The following is a 17,861-nucleotide window of genomic DNA, read 5'->3' as shown; positions in this document are numbered from 1 at the left end:
ATGTCTCTCTCATATATCAATATGCCTTGCATACTGTTGTTCAGGCTAGTTATCATTATCATTGTTTTGGTTTGCAATGGACCCTGTAGTTCCACTCTCCGTACCTCTGTTACCTCCTTTGTCCCACCCCCCACACATGCGGTGACCTCACCCATTGAGACCAGCATGTCCAGAGATACAACCTCTCTTATCATCACCCAGTGCCTGGGCTTGCCTCCGCTGTACCCGCGCCCCTCCATACCCCTGTCTGCACATTATGCCCAGAATCTATTCTACCACGCCCATAAATCTGCTCCTTTTATTCTTTGTCCCCAACGCTCTAGGCGACCAGTTTTGATAGCCTTTAGCCGCACCCTCATCCTACTACTCCTCTGTTCCTCGGGTGATGTGGAGGTAAACCCAGGCCCTGCATGTCCCCAGTCACCCTCATTTGTTGACTTCTGTGATCGAAAAAGCCTTGGCCTCATGCATGTCAACATCAGAAGCCTCCTCCCTAAGTTTGCCTTACTCACCGCTTTAGCACACTCTGCCAACCCTGATGTCCTTGCCGTGTCCGAATCCTGGCTTAGGAAGGCCACCAAAAATTCTGAGATTTCCATACCCAACTATAACACTTTCCGTCAAGATAGAACTGCCAAAGGGGGAGGAGTTGCAATCTACTGCAGAGATAGCCTGCAAAGTTCTGTCATACTTTCCAGGTCTATGCCCAAACAGTTCGAACTTCTAATTTTAAAAATTAATCTCTCCAGAAATAAGTCTCTCACTGTTGCCGCCTGCTACCGACCCCCCTCAGCTCCCAGCTGTGCCCTGGACACCATCTGTGAATTGATCGCTCCCCATCTAGCTTCAGAGTTTGTTCTGTTAGGTGACCTAAACTGGGATATGCTTAACACCCCGGCAGTCCTACAATCCAAGCTTGATGCCCTCAATCTCACACAAATCATCAAGGAACCCACCAGGTACAACCCTAAATCCGTAAACATGGGCACCCTAATAGACATTATCCTGACCAACCTGCCCTCCAAATACACCTCTGCTGTCTTTAATCAAGATCTCAGCGATCACTGCCTCATTGCCTGTATCCGCCACGGGTCCGCGGTCAAACGACCACCCCTCATCACTGTCAAACGCTCCCTAAAACACTTCTGCGAGCAGGCCTTTCTAATCGACCTGGCCCGGGTACCCTGGAAGGATATTGACCTCATCCCGTCAGTTGAGGATGCCTGGTCATTCTTTAAATGTTACTTCCTCACCATATTAGACAAGCATGCTCCGTTCAAAAAATGCAGAACCAAGAACAGATATAGCCCTTGGTTCACTCCAGACCTGACTGCCCTCGACCAGCACAAAAACATCCTGTGGCGAACTGCAATAGCATCGAAGAGCCCCCGCGATATGCAACTGTTCAGGGAAGTCAGGAACCAATACACGCAGTCAGTCAGGAAAGCAAAGGCCAGCTTTTTCAAGCAGAAATTTGCATCCTGTAGCTCTAACTCCAAAAAGTTCTGGGATACTGTAAAGTCCATGGAGAACAAGAGCACCTCCTCCCAGCTGCCCACTGCACTGAGGCTAGGTAACACGGTCACCACCGATAAATCCGTGATAATCGAAGACTTCAACAAGCATTTCTCAATGGCTGGCCATGCCTTCCTCCTGGCGACTCCAACCTTGGCCAACAGCCCCGCCCCCCCCGCTGCTACTCGCCCAAGCCTCCCCAGCTTCTCCTTTACCCAAATCCAGATAGCAGATGTTCTGAAAGAGCTGAAAAACCTGGACCCATACAAATCAGCTGGGCTTGACAATCTGGACCCCCTATTTCTGAAACTGTCCGCCGCCATTGTCGCACCCCCTATCACCAGCCTGTTCAACCTCTCCTTCGTATCATCTGAGGTCCCCAAGGATTGGAAAGCTGCCGCGGTCATCCCCCTCTTCAAAGGGGGAGACACCCTGGACCCAAACTGTTACAGACCTATATCCATCCTGCCCTGCCTATCTAAGGTCTTCGAAAGCCAAGTCAACAAACAGATCACTGACCATCTCGAATCCCACCGTACCTTCTCCGCTGTGCAATCCGGTTTCCGAGCCGGTCATGGGTGCACCTCAGCCACGCTCAAGGTACTAAACGATATCATAACCGCCATCGATAAAAGACATTACTGTGCAGCCGTCTTCATCGACCTGGCCAAGGCTTTCGACTCTGTCAATCACCATATTCTTATCGGCAGACTCAGTAGCCTCGGTTTTTCTAATGACTGCCTTGCCTGGTTCACCAACTACTTTGCAGACAGAGTTCAGTGTGTCAAATCGGAGGGCATGTTGTCCGGTCCTCTGGCAGTCTCTATGGGGGTACCACAGGGTTCAATTCTCGGGCCGACTCTTTTCTCTGTATACAGTGATCCCTCGCCACTTCGCGGTTCACTTATCGCGGATTCGCTATTTCGCGGATTTTCATAATGCATTTTTTTTTTTTTTTTGGTGCATTGTGCTCTGCATTCTGATTCGCTAAAAACTCACTCCCGCTTCTTGTATCAAAACATGCTACGAATTGTGCTATCATTTTGTCGTCTCGTGCAGTTATGTGTACGTACATAAAACAGCTTGGCAAATTTACATTAAGTTGGCCAAATTATCTTGTAATTTCGAACATCTCCTAAACCCATAATGTCGACGAAACGGCCTACACGTGAGTCACTGTATTTGTATACATGTAATAGTTGCTAATTGTAAAAAAAAAAAAAGTTTTCTATTTCGCGGATTTCACTTATCGCGGGTCATTTTCGGAACGTAACCCCCGCGATAAACAAGGGATTACTGTACATCAATGATGTTGCTCTTGCTGCGGGCGATTCCCTGATCCACCTCTACGCAGACGACACCATTCTATATACTTCCGGCCCTTCCTTGGACACTGTGCTATCTAACCTCCAAACGAGCTTCAATGCCATACAACACTCCTTCCGTGGCCTCCAACTGCTCTTAAACGCTAGTAAAACCAAATGCATGCTTTTCAACCGTTCGCTGCCTGCACCCGCACGCCCGACTAGCATCACCACCCTGGACGGTTCCGACCTAGAATATGTGGACATCTATAAGTACCTAGGTGTCTGGCTAGACTGCAAACTCTCCTTCCAGACTCATATCAAACATCTCCAATCCAAAATCAAATCAAGAATCGGCTTTCTATTCCGCAACAAAGCCTCCTTCACTCACGCCGCCAAACTTACCCTAGTAAAACTGACTATCCTACCGATCCTCGACTTCGGCGATGTCATCTACAAAATAGCTTCCAATACTCTACTCAGCAAACTGGATGCAGTTTATCACAGTGCCATTCGTTTTGTTACTAAAGCACCTTATACGACCCACCACTGCGACCTGTATGCCCTAGTCGGCTGGCCCTCGCTACATGTTCGTCGTCAGACCCACTGGCTCCAGGTCATCTACAAGGCTATGCTAGGTAAAGTGCCGCCTTATCTCAGTTCACTGGTCACGATGGCTACACCCATCCGCAACACGCGCTCCAGCAGGTGTATCTCACTGATCATCCCTAAAGCCAAAACCTCATTTGGACGCCTTTCCTTCCAGTTCTCTGCTGCCTGCGACTGGAACGAATTGCAAAAATCTCTGAAGTTGGAGACTTTTATCTCCCTCAACAACTTTAAAAATCTGCTATCCGAGCAGCTAACCGATCGCTGCAGCTGTACATAATCCATCTGTAAACTACCCACCCAATTTACCTACCTCACCCCCCATACTGCTTTTATTTATTTACTTTTCTGCTCTTTTGCACACCAGTATCTCTTCTTGCACATGATCATCTGATGATTTATCACTCCAGTGTTAATCTGCTAAATTATAATTATTCGATTTATTGCCTACCTCATGCCTTTTGCACACATTGTATATAGATTCTCTTTTTTTCTACCATGTTATTGACTTGTTTATTGTTTACTCCATGTGTAACTCTGTGTTGTTGTCTGTTCACACTGCTATGCTTTATCTTGGCCAGGTCGCAGTTGCAAATGAGAACTTGTTCTCAACTAGCCTACCTGGTTAAATAAAGGTGAAATAAAATAAAATAAATAAAAAATGCCTAGGTTTACCTCCAATGTACTCTCTTCCTACCATACCTTTGTCTGTACATTATGCCTTTAATCTATGCTATCGTGCCCAGAAACCTGCTCCCTTTACTCTCTGTTCCAAACGTGCTAGACGGCCAGTTCTTATAGCCTTTAGCCGTACCTTTATCCTACTTCTCATCTTTTCCTCTGGTGTAGTAGAGGTTAATCCAGGAGCTGCAGTGCCTAGCTCCACTCCTACTCCCCAGGTGCTCTCATTTGTTGACTTCTGTAACCGTAAGAGCCTTGGTTTCATGCATGTTAACATTAGAAGCCTACTCCCTACTGCTTCAGCACATTCTGTCTTAGCCGTATCTGAATCCTGGTTTTGGAAAACCACCAAAAACCCTGAAATTTCCATCACGAACTATAAAATGTTCTGCCAAGATAGAACTGCCAAAGAGGGCGGTGTTGCAATCTACTGCAGAGATAGCCTGCAGACTTCTGTCTTACTATCCAGGTCTGTGTCCAAACAATTTGAGCTTCTACTTTTAAAAATTCACCTTTCCAGTAACAAGTGTCTCATTGTTGCCGCTTGCTATAGACCACCCTCTGCCCCCAGCTGTGCCCTGGACACCATATGTGAATTGATTGCCCCCCGTGTATCTTCTGAGCTCGTGCTGCTAGGTGACCTAAACTGGGACATGCTTAACACCCCGGCCATCCTACAATCTAAACTTGATGCCCTCAATCTCACACAAATGATCAACGAACCTACCAGGTACAACCCCAAATCCGTAAACACGGGCACCCTCATAGATATCATCCTAACGAACTCGCCCTCCAAATACACCTCTGCTGTTTTCAACCAGGATCTCAGCGATCACTGCCTCATTGCGGTCAAACGACCACCTCTCATCACTGTCAAACGCTCCCTAAGACACTTCAGCAAACAGGCCTTTCTAATCGACCTGGCCGGGGTATCCTGGAATGACATTGACCTCATCCCGTCAGTAGATGATACCTGGTTATTCTTTAAAAGTGCCTTCCTCACAATCTGAAATAAGCATGTTCCATTCAAAAAAAAAATTGAACTAGGAATAGATATAGCCCTTGGTTCACTCCAGACCTGTCTGCCCTTGATCAGCACAAAAACATCCTGTGGCGTTCTGCATTAGCATCAAATAGCCCCCGTGATATGCAACTTTTCAGGGAAGTTAGGAACCAATATACACAGGCAGTTAGGAAAGCTAAGGCCCATACAATCTAGCCCATACAATCTACCTCATCCCCATACTGTATTTATTTATTTATCTTGCTCCTTTGCACCCCAGTATCTCAACTTGCACATTCATCTTCTGCACACCCTACCATTCCAGTGTTTAATTGCTATATTGTAATTAATTTGCCACCATAACCTATTTATTGCCTTACCTCTCTTATCCTACCTCATTTGCACATGCTGTAAATATATTTTTCTACTGTATTATTGATTGTATGTTTGTTTATTCCATGTGTAACTCTGTGTTGTTGTATGTGTCACACTGCTTAGATTTTTCTTGGCCAAGTCGCAGTTGCAAATGAGAACTTGTTCTCAACTAGCCTACCTAGTTAAATAAAGTTGAAATAAAATGAATAAATATATAAAAAGAATATATTAAAACATACACTGAGTGTACAAAACATCAGGAACACCTGCTCTTTCCATGACATCGACTGACGAGGTGAAAGCTATGATCCATTATTGATGTCGCTTGTTAAATCCACTTCAATCAGTGTAGATGAAGGGGAGGAGACACATTAAATAAGTATTTTTAAGCCTTGACATAATTGAGACATGGATTGTGCATGTGTGCCATTCAGAGGGTGAATGGGAAAGACAAAAGATGCCTTTGAACAGGATATGGCAGTAGGTGCCAGGCGCACCGGTTTGAGTGTGTCAAGAACTGCAACGCTGTGGACATTCAGCCAACTGTGTCAAGTTGTTTGAAGTCCTGTGTGGAGTCGACATGGGCCATCATCCCTGTGGAATGCTTTCCCTGATGAATTGAGGTTGTTCTGATGGCAGCTCAATATTAGGAAGGTGTTCCTAATGTTTTGTATACTCGGTGTATAACAGCAACATTTACAGTGGGGAGAACAAGTATTTGATACACTGCCGATTTTGCAGATTTTCCTACTTACAAAGCATGTAGAGGTCTGTCATTTTTATCATAGGTACACTTCAACTGTGAGAGACGGAAATTAATTACTTAAAAATCATACAATGTGATTTTCTGGATTTTTGTTTTAGATTCCGTCTCTCACAGTTGAAGTGTACCCATGATAGAAATTACAGACCTCTACATGCTTTGTAAGTAGGAAGACCTGCAAAATTGTCAGTGTATCAAATACTTGTTCTCCCCACTGTACATATTTAGCTCTCATCCAGAGAAACTTGAGTGGATACCTTTTTTTGTATCTTTTTTACTGTATTGCACCCCTGTGGGAATTGAACCTACAACCCTGGTGTTGCAAGTGCCATGCTCTACCAACTGAGCCACACAGGACTTCAAACATATATTGACATATATATATATATACTACAGATACAAATGCTAGACAACATATATTGAGTATTTCATTTATATCAAACAAGGATAGAGTTCATACTTTGTTTTCTAAAGGAGGCATCTAGGGAACTGTCAGGTACATGTCCAATTTTATCTGTAGTGTCTAAGGGTTATTTCTGCCTTGTCTGTCAAGGTTTATGGTTACATTTTCCAGATGAACAGAGTTATGGCTGACCCGATTCAGGTTTTTGTGGACCACTGGCCAGAATTCAATGTCATTCTCTGCAAACCACCATATGAGAAGGTAACATTAGATAAATTCATAAAGATACACTTGTCCCAAACTTAATTAATAGAAATAATGTGTATTTTGTTGTCTCAACTCCTCATTTGCCCATTTTGCAGGAGGGGGACCTTTTTAAAGACACATGTGTTTTTACTAAAGATGAAGCTTCTTTTAGGAATATCCTTGGAGAGAACAACACAATTGACTGGACAAAGTTCCTATGTTTAGGTAATTACACTGTAATTACAGTACCTGCCACTTGCACTTTGCCTGCTTGCCCCACCCTCCTCTGTCTCTTGTTTCTCTTTCCTAAAACTAAAGTAAGTTTCTCTCTCTCTCCTAAAACCATCACCCATGTACCATGTTGAGAATTCCCCATTCGGAGTGTAACGCCATCTTTAGCTCTCTCTCAAGCTCTCCCAAACTGAGCTCTGGTTCAGGTCATTATTGCACCTTCCTCTACTAACATAGTGGAGGAACGTGCACCAACAACATGGACCAGAGCTACCCACAAACTCAGCCTTGCCCTGCTGCAGCAAATAGCAGGGCCATAAAACAGGGGATGGTGAGCTCCCCATTGTGTTTTATTCATTTAACCTATTGCTTTATCCAGGAAGTCCCATTGAGGTCAGAAGACCTATTTTACAAGTAAAGAAAGACCTGGGCTGTATGTATAAAGCTTGCCAGAGTAGGAGTGTTGATCTAGGATCAGTTTTGCATAATTATGAAGAAGGAGGAACTGTTCCTAGATCAGCACTCCTATTCTGAGACGCTTGATAGATACGGCCCCTGGTGTCTCTGGTTGTCTCTAGACTGCTGGGATCTGGGGTGGTTTCATTAGTCACACACCATATAGCACAAAGTTCAATTTCGTAGAAATTGTTTGCCAACATTACAGCCCTCTGCTATTTTAGGCACCAGTCTTTGCTATGAGGAGATGGTGATGGCGGTGGCTTCTGAGAGAAAGGTGCCAGTGAATAAAGTGTCTGTGTGTCACATGATGATGCTCCAGGATCCATCCCGCCTTCCACCTGTAGAAAGGTATGATGGGCTCAGCTCGATTCATTTTACCATGGGGTAGAGACATTTTTGCAATTTTAAAGCTTATTTTCTGCAATTCTACACATTTTACCATGACTTATGCAATGTTCTTATGATATCTGAGTGTCACATTCAAACAAAATCAGTGGCAAGTGCACTGCATGCATGGGCGGTACCATTGCTGACATGGGCTACTTGAGTGACTGTCAGTGACTAACATAGAGGAAAACTGAGGATGCACTATACCAAATTTAAAATCAAATTTTATTGGTCGCGTACACAGATTTGCATTTGTTATAGCAGGTGCAGTGAAATGCTTGTATTACCAGCTCCAACAGTGCAGTAGAATGTCTAGCAAATTCAATACACAAATAATAAAACAATCTTAACAAGAAATGAGAACAAGTACAATTAAAAATCCAAAGTAGATACTATATTAGAGTGAGCGATGTAAAAATCCAGAATATAAATACATGATGTGTATAGACAGTATATCATTTGGAAAAGAAAATGGTAGGTACAGTAGTAGGTATATTAGGATGAGCTATGTGGAGAATACAGTATACATACACAGTGAGTAAACAACAGTATATAAAAAGTAAATGAAGTGACCAGTGTTAAATGTCTCTATATACATGGAGCATTAGTCTCAAGGTGCAGGGCAGAATACCGGGCAAGTATCCGACTAGTGATGACTGTTCAACAGTCTGATGGCCTGGAGATAATATACTGTACTCTATACCATCTACTGCATCTTGCCTATGCCGTTCGGCCATCACTCATTCATATATTTTTTATGTACATATTCTTATTCATTCCTTTACTGTCACGTCCTGACCATAGTGCTTATGTGTTTTGCTTGTTTTAGTGTTGGTCAGGACGTGAGCTGCGTGGGCATTCTATGTTGTGTGTCTAGTTTGTCTGTTTCTGTGTTCAGCCTAATATGGTTCTCAATCAGAGGCAGCTGTCAATCGTTGTCCCTGATTGAGAATCATATATAGGTGGCTTGTTTTGTGTTGGGATTTTGTGGGTGGTTGTTTCCTGTGTCAGTGTTTGTGCCACACGGGACTGTGACGGTTGGTTCGTTTGTTGTTTTTGTATTTTGTCTAGTTTTTGTGTTATTAAATCATGGAAACTTACCACGCTGTACATTGGTCCTCCGATCCTTCTCGCCTCTCCTTGTCCGATGAGGAGGACGACTTAGACTGCCGTTACATTTACATTTGTGTGTATAAGGTAGTTGTGAAATTGTTAGGTTAGATTACTTGTTAGATATTACTGCACGGTCAGAACTAGAAGCACAATCATTTCGCTACACTCGCATTAACATCTGCTTAACATGTCTATGTGACAAATAAAATTTGATTTGAGATAGAAGCAGTATTTCAGTCTCTCAGTCCCAGCTCTGATGCACCTGCCAGATGGTAGCAGAGTGAATGGACCATGGCTCGGGTGGCTTAGGTCCTTAATGATAAGTGAACCTTGTGTATTCTACTTTTCTAACTCTCAACGGTAATTTGAGACCCCGACGGAGTTACCCCGAGCGGCCGCTCTACGATGTGCTATCTCTCACACCTCTTTCTTTCCTTCTCAAATCCACAGTGCAATTGAATCAATGATAACCTCACTGGACGAATCCCACTCTGATCTAGTCAACAAAACCTGGAAGTTCGGGAACACGGAGAACAGTTTCCAGATGATCCGGAACATGATCCGGCACTACCCGTCTTGCTGTGTGCTGGATGCAGAGAGCCAGCAGCCCATAGCCTGGGTTCTGACCTATCCCTCCTCTGCCATGGGTATGTGGAATATCTACGGTGCTTTCAGAAAGTATTTACACCCTTTGACTTTTTCCACATTTTGTTGTGTTAAGTGGGATTACAATGGATTTAATTGTCATTGTCATTTTTTGTCAATAATCTACACAAAATACTCCAACGTCAAAGTGGAAGAAAAAATGTTTAACATTTGTAAAAAAAAATATGAAAAATAAAACACTAATATATCTTGATTAGATATGTAAGTATTCAACCCCCTGAGTCAAATGTTTCTGGGAAAGTCTCTGAGCTTTCCACACCTGGATTGTGCAATATTTTATTATTTTCAAAATTCTTCGAGCTCTGTGAAATTGGTTTTCAAATGATTTTTTTCAGGTCTTGCCATAGATTTTCAAGTAGATTTAACTCAAAACTAACTCGGGCACTCAAGAACATTCAATGTCTTCTTGGTAAGCAACTCCAGTGTAGATTTGGCGTTGTGTTTTAGGTTATTGTCTTGCTGAAAGGTGAATTAATCTCCCAGTGTCTGGTGGACAGCAGACTAAACCAGGTTTTCCTCTAGGATTTTGCCTGTGCTTAGCTCCATCCGTTTCATTTGTATCCTGAAAAACTACCCTCTCCTTAATGATTACAAGCATACCCATAGCATGATGCAGCCACCACTATGGTTGAATCTGTGTTTGAAATTCACTGCTCGACTGAGGGACCTTCAGATAATTCTATGTGTGGGGTACAGAGATGAGGTAGTCATTAAAAAATCATGTTTAACATTATTATTGCACACAGTGAGTTCATACAACTTATGTGACTTGTAATTTTTGCTCCTGAACTAATTTAGGCTTTCTAACAAAGGAGTTGAAAATGTATTGACTCAAAACATTTATTTAAATTTATTTATCCCTTATTTTACCAGGTAAGTTGACTGAACACATTCTCATTTACAGCAACGACCTGGGAATAGTTAAAGGAGAGGAGGGGGGATCAATGAGCCAATTGGAAGCTGGGGATGATTAGGTGGCCAAGATGGTATGAAGGCCAGATTGGGAATTTAGTCAGGACACAGGGGTTGACACCCCTTACACTCACGATAAGTGCCATGGGCTCTTTAGTGACCACAGAGAGTCAGGACACCCGTTTGACTTCCCATCCGAAAGACAGCACCCTACACAGGGCAATGTCCCCAATCACTGCCCTGGAGCATTGGGATATTTTCTTTAGACCAGAGGAAAGGGTCACTCCTACTGGTACTCCAACACCACTTCCAGGGACTGACCAGGACTAACCCTGCTTAGCTTCAGAAGCAAGCCAGCAGTGGGATGCAGGGTGATGTGCTGCTGGCCATTTCAGCCTTTCATTTTTTATTAATTTGTAAACATTTAAAAAAAAACATTAGTCCACTTTGACATTGTGGGGTATTATGTGTATGACAGTGAAACAACTCAATTTAATACATTTGAAATTCCGGTTGTAACAACAAAATATGGAAAAAGTTAAAGGGTGTGAATACTTTCTGAAGGCACTGTACACAGCTCTCACTTGAACAGGACTAAGGAATGCTTTTATACATTTTACATGTCCCTCCTTATTTTGGGCGCACTGGGAAACAATTACCAAAACAATGGTTCCTACCCCGTCACAGGTATGTTGTACACCCTGCAGGAGCACAGAGGACAGGGCCTGGCCAAAGCCCTGGTCAGCAGCATGTCCAGGAGACTCTATTCTCAGGGCTTCCCAGTGTACTGCTTCGTTGAGGAGGAGAATACACTGTCCTACAGCCTCTACACCAACCTGGGCTTTACTGAGGACCCTCAATACAGGGCTGCATGGTTTGACTTTAACAGTTTGTGATTAAGGTCTTGCATAGAGATCAATGTTGACATTAAAAGCTATGCTATTATCTCCAAAAAAGAAGACAGTGTGTGAAGAGATCAAATCATTGCAGGATGGACTTTGAGCAAATATTACACTGAACAGTTATTAAATGTATCTTATCTATGCACACGATTCAAATACCTTTTAGACTGGCAACGATTCCATTATTTTTCATTTAGTGACTATCTTATCCAGAGCAACTTACAGTAGTGAGTGCTTACATTTTTTTTACTGGTCCCCTGTGGGAGTCTAACCCACAACCCTGTCGTTGGAAGCGCCATGCTCTACCAACTGAGCCACACGGTCCCCTGTGGGAGTCTAACCCACAACCCTGTCGTTGGAAGCGCCATGCTCTACCAACTGAGCCACACGGTCCCCTGTGGGAGTCTAACCCACAACCCTGTCGTTGGAAGCGCCATGCTCTACCAACTGAGCCACACGGTCCCCTGTGGGAGTCTAACCCACAACCCTGTCGTTGGAAGCGCCATGCTCTACCAACTGAGCCACACGGTACCCTGTGATGTTTTTTTCTCCAGGCTTATTTTCAGTGTGGTGTAATTAGAATGCCACAGTAAAATATGCTAATTGTATTCTGAGCTATAACACTTCATCCGTGTTGTTTAGATTTCTGATTCCAAATGTTAATTTAAAACATCAAATGAGGGAATGTTTACAAAAACAAAACAAAAAATAGAAAAATAAATATAATTAAACTCAACAAAAAAAGAAAAGTCCCTTTTTCAGGACCCTGTCTTTCAAAGATAACACCTGCACAGGATCGGTACATCCGAAAATCACACCTGCGGGACAGGTACAGGATGGCAACAACAACTGCCCGAGTTACACCAGGAACGCACAATCCCTCCATCAGTGCTCAGACTGTACACAATAGGCTGAGAACGTCGCCTATGGGCACAAACCCATCATCGCTGGACCAGACAGGACTGGCAAAAAGTGCTCTTCACTGACAAGGCGCGGTTTTGTTTCACCAGGGGTGATGGTCGGATTCGCGTTTATCGTCGAAGGAATAAGCGTTACACCGAGGCCTGTACTCTGGAATGGGATCGATTTGGAGGTGGAGGGGCCGTCATGGTCTGGGGCGGTGTGTCACAGCATCATCGCACTGAGCTTGTTGTCATTGCAGGCAATCTCAACGCTATGCGTTACAGGGAAGACATCCTCCTCCCTCATGTGGTACCCTTCCTGCAGGCTCATCCTGACATGACCCTCCAGCATGACAATGCCACCAGCCATACTGCTCGTTCTGTGTGTGATTTCCTGCAAGACAGGAGTGTCAATGTTCTGCCATAGCCAGCGAAGAGCCCGGATTTCAATCCCATTGAGCACGTCTAGGACCTGTTGGATCGGAGGGTGTGGGCTAGGGCCATTCCCCCCAGAAATGTCCTGGAACATGCAGGTGCCTTGGTGGAAGAGTGGGGTAACATCTCACAGCAAGAACTGGCAAATCTGGTGCAGTCCATGAGGAGAAGATGCACTGCAGTACTTAATGCAGATGGTGGCCATACCAGATACTGACTGTTTCCCCCTTTTGTTCAGGGAGACATTATTCAATTTATGTTAGTCACATGTCTGTGGAACTTGTTCAGTTTATGTCTCAGTTGTTGGATCTTGTTATGTTCATACAAATATTTACACATGTTAAGTTTGCTGAAAATAAACGCAGTTGATAGTAAGAGGACGTTTCTGTTTTTGCTGAGTTTATATAGTGTAAAACATGACAAACTATTTCTTATTCATCTTTGTTTAGTACTGAACTTCACAGGCTGATACTACCAAAGTGGTTAGAGTTCCTCAGAAGTGAAAAGCAAAAAAGAAAACTCAACATTTAGACTAGAGGAAAGGTTGTTCAAGACAACCATTTTACATTCTCAACACAGTGTAAGGTCAATGATGCATTTTCCAGCTTGAAATACTTCCTTAAGGTAACACAACATTAGAATAATGGTTGTTGTCAAACGTGTCAGTCTCAAAATAGAGTAATTGAGCAAAATACAGTCACAGGACATAGTATAAAATGCTTAATTGTCAGATACTGAGCCAACTGTCACACTCCTTACTCCAAGTCACCAATCAAATGTGCACATTTTTCTTGCATCACCTTACAGAAAGATTTTTTTAATTAAACCTTTATTTAATTAGGCAAGTCAGTTAAGAACAAATTCTTATTTACAATGACGGCCTAACAAATCAAAGATAGCCTAGTTTGTCATGCTGCACACGGCTCTCGATGGCTCTCACTCCCCTAACGTCCTCCAGCACATGGTGTATACTCTCCATGTACCCCTCTACCTCTGCTGGAACCTCTGGTGCCTTCCCAGGATATGCTGTGTCTTCCCCTGGGGCCTCCTCTGTTGTCAATGGGCAAACACTCCCCACGGTCACGTAGAAAAGCTTCCCTTGCCTGAATAGATCTGACATGTTTGTTTGTGTGTATCATGTCCTCATATATGTCAAATTCATATTTTAGAGAATTAAATATACTTTTACAATCAGAGGGTTCTGCTTACACCTACTTACTCATATTGTATTCCTTAAAGCCGTCCTCTACCAGTTGAGTGATCATCTTCCTCCTACACCTCTCCAGGTAAAACTTTTGTTCCGGGGACATGTCTGCTGAAGGATATGATCACACATCCAAGCTCAGTTTCGCCATATTCAAATGCCCTGCTGCGGTTAAGCAACGGGTGGAGCATTTTAAACACTTTGGGTGGCAGTCGTTAAGAGGGTGTTTGGGATTTTCTCACAGGTCTGTAGATTTGAGCATCTGGCTCCTCTAGGATCTTGGTAGTTTGAGCACTGACTCAGTGGGACACAACTGACTTGACAAGTGTAGAGTAGCGTCTGCTGTCCATGGAACTGTATGGACTGCTTTTCTTACGAGCTGGAGATACATTGGAAGTGGAGAAAGTATTCACGGAACTCGGGGTACAATGGGAGAAGAGTCCAGTCACAACCCTAGCTGGCTCCCACACACGATGGGCACATCTAAACAGCTGATGGAAATGCATTCTAGTTAGTTAGATAACTTAGCTAGCCACATACAATAGTACACAGTGAAAGTTGTAGGAGATATACCCAAGGACGTCAGAAAACAAAAATCAGTTAACCACCTAACTGAGGAACTCAATTTAACCTTGCGTAATAACCTAGATGCAGTCACACCCCTAAAAACTAAAAACATTTGTCATAAGAAACTAGCTCACTGGTATACAGAAAATACCCGAGCTCTGAAGCAAGCTTCCAGAAAATTGGAACGGAAATGGCGCCACACCAAACTGGAAGTCTTCCGACTAGCTTGGAAAGACAGTACCGTGCAGTATCGAAGAGCCCTCACTGCTGCTCGATCATCCTACTTTTCCAACTTAATTGAGGAAAATAAGAACAATCCAAAATGTATTTTTGATACTGTAGCAAAGCTAACTAAAAAGCAGCATTCCCCAAGAGAGGATGGCTTTCACTTCAGCAGTAATAAATTCATGAACTTCTTTGAGGAGAAGATCATGATCATTAGAAAGCAAATTACGGACTCCTCTTTAAATCTGCGTATTCCTCCAAAGCTCAGTTGTCCTGAGTCTGCACAACTCTGCCAGGACCTAGGATCAAGGGAGACACTCAAGTGTTTTAGTACTATATCTCTTGACACAATGATGAAAATAATCGTGGCCTCTTAACCTTCAAGCTGGATACTGGACCCTATTCCAACTAAACTACTGAAAGAGCTGCTTCCTGTGCTTGGCCCTCCTATGTTGAACATGATAAACGGCTTTCTATCCACAAGATGTGTACCAAACTCACTAAAAGTGGCAGTAATAAAGCCTCTCTTGAAAAAGCCAAACCTTGACCCAGAAAATATAAAAAACTATCGGCCTATATCGAATCTCCCATTCCTCTCAAAAAAAATTGAAAAGCTGTTGCGCAGCATCTCACTGCATTCCTGAAGACAAACAATGTATACGAAATGCTTCAGTCTGGTTTTAGACCCCATCATAGCACTGAGACTGCACTTGTGAAGTTGGTAAATTACCTTTTAATGGCGTCAGACCGAGGCTCTGCATCTGTGCTCCTAGACCTTAGTGCTGCTTTTGATACCAACGATCACCACATTCTTTTGGAGAGATTGGAAACCCAAATTGGTCTACACGGACAAGTTCTGGCCTGGTTTAGATCTTATCTGTCGGAACGATATCAGTTTGTCTCTGTGGATGGTTTGTCCTCTGACAAATCAACTGTAAATTTCGGTGTTCCTCAAGGTTCCGTTTTAGGACCACTATTGTTTTCACTATATATTTTACCTCTTGGGGATGTCATTCGAAAACATAATGTTAACTTTCACTGCTATGCGGATGACACACAGCTGTATATTTCAATGAAACATGGTGAAGCCCCAAAATTGCTCTCGCTGAAAGCCTGTGTTTCAGACATAAGGAAGTGGATGGCTGCAAACTTTCTACTTTTAAACTCGGACAAAACAGAGATGCTTGTTCTAGCTCCCAAGAAACAAAGAGATCTTCTGTTGAATCTGACAATTACTCTTGATGGTTGTACAGTCGTCTCAAATAAAACTGTGAAGGACCTCGGCGTTACTCTGGACCCTGATCTCTCTTTTGACAAACATATCAAGACTGTTTCAAGGACAGCTTTTTTCCATCTACGTAACATTGCAAAAACCAGACATTTTCTGTCCAAAAATGATGCAGAAAAATGAATCCATGCTAACTTCAGTTAGTGCTAAATACGTCTGCTAGAATCCTGACTAGAACCAAAAAAATGGATCATATTACTCCAGTGCTAGCCTCCCTACACTGGCTTCCTGTTAAGGCAAGGACTGATTTCAAGGTTTTACTGCTAACCTACAAAGCATTACATGGGCTTGCTCCTACCTATCTTTCCGATTTGGTCCTGCCGTACATACCTACACGTACGCTATGGTCACAAGACGCAGGACGCCTAATTGTCTCTAGAATTTCTAAGCAAACAGCTGGAGGCAGGGCTTTCTCCTATAGAGCTCAATTTTTATGGAATGGTCTGCCTACCCATGTGAGAGATGCAGACTCGGTCTCAACCTTTAAGTCTTTATTGAAGACTCCTCTTCAGTAGGTCCTATGATTGAGTCTAGTCTGGCCCAGGAGTGTGAAGGTGAACGGAAAGGCACTAGAGCAACAAACTGCCCTTGCTGTCTCTGCCTGGCCGGTTCCCCCCTTTCTGTAACTCTATTACAGGGGCTGAGTCACTGGCTTACTGGTGCTCTTCCATGCCGTCCCTAGGAAGGGTGCGTCACTTGAGTGGGTTGAGTCACTGACGTGATCTTCCTGTCTGGGTTGGCGCCCCCCCTTAGGGGCGTGGTGGAGATCTTTGTGGACTATACTCGGCCTTGTCTCAGGACGGTAAGTTGGTGGTTGAAGATATCCCTCTAGTGGTGTGGGGGCTGTGCTTTGGCAAAGTGGGTGGGGTTATATCCTGCCTGTTTGGCCCTGTCCGGGGGTATCATCGGATGGGGCCACAGTGTCTCCTAACCCCTCCTGTCTCAGCCTCCAGTATTTATGCTGCAGTAGTCTATGTGTCGGGGGGCTAGGGTCAGTCTGTTATTTGGAGTATTTCTCCTGTCTTATCCGGTGTCCTGTGTGAATTTAAGTATGCTCTCTCTAATTCTCTCTTTCTTTCTCTCTCTCGGAGGACCTGAGCCCTAGGACCATGCCTCAGGACTACCTGGCATGATGACTCCTTGCTGTCCCCAGTCCACCTGGCCGTGCTGCTGCTCCAGTTTCAACTGTTCTGCATGCGGCTATGGAACCCTGACCTGTTCACCGGACATACTACCTGTCCCAGACCTGCTGTTTTCAACTCTCTAGAGACAGCAGGAGCGGTTGAGGTGCTGACCTGGTGCACCCTCGACAACTACTGGGATTATTATTATTTGACCATGCTGGTCATTTATGAACATCTTGGCTATGTTCTGCTATAATCTCCACCCAGCACAGCCAGAAGAGGACTGGCCACCCCTCATAGCCTGGTTCCTCTCTAGGTTTCTTCCTAGGTTTTGGCCTAGTTTTTCCTAGCCACCGTGCTTCTACACCTGCATTGCTTGCTGTTTGGGGTTTTAGGCTGGGTTTCTGTACAGCACTTTGAGATATCAGCTGATCTAAGAAGGGCTATATAAATAAATTTGATTTGATTTGATATCCGTTCTTTCTCCATCTTTGCGTTTGCGGCTTTGTATTTAGAGTGACTCAATACAACAAATATAATGTTATTT

The 17,861-nt window shown here is 43.8% G+C and overlaps 1 protein-coding gene across 7 annotated transcripts in view; it reads left to right on the top strand.

Moving 5' to 3' along the window:
- The window catches only part of LOC139571249 (glycine N-acyltransferase-like protein 3), a 29,358-nt gene extending 11,941 nt beyond the window's left edge, over nt 1-17,417 (top strand). For 3 of the 7 annotated variants that reach the window (XM_071393925.1, XM_071393926.1, XM_071393927.1), the window contains exons 3-7: nt 6,825-6,914; nt 7,016-7,124; nt 7,811-7,937; nt 9,540-9,736; nt 11,355-11,623. In XM_071393925.1, the coding sequence (XP_071250026.1) occupies nt 6,825-6,914; nt 7,016-7,124; nt 7,811-7,937; nt 9,540-9,736; nt 11,355-11,563 (732 nt within the window). In that variant the 3' untranslated portion in view covers nt 11,564-11,623. Of the gene's footprint in view, nt 1-6,803; nt 6,915-7,015; nt 7,125-7,810; nt 7,938-9,539; nt 9,737-11,354; nt 11,624-17,281 lie in introns of those variants that run through there. The other 4 variants (XM_071393922.1, XM_071393924.1, XM_071393923.1 and 1 more) reach the window with 2 other exon arrangements.
- The last annotated feature ends 444 nt before the right edge of the window (nt 17,418-17,861 follow it).

The sequence above is a fragment of the Salvelinus alpinus genome, chromosome 3 (assembly GCF_045679555.1).
Source record: "Salvelinus alpinus chromosome 3, SLU_Salpinus.1, whole genome shotgun sequence".
Lineage (NCBI taxonomy): Eukaryota > Metazoa > Chordata > Actinopteri > Salmoniformes > Salmonidae > Salvelinus > Salvelinus alpinus.
This window is presented reverse-complemented; position numbering and strand designations above follow the sequence as displayed.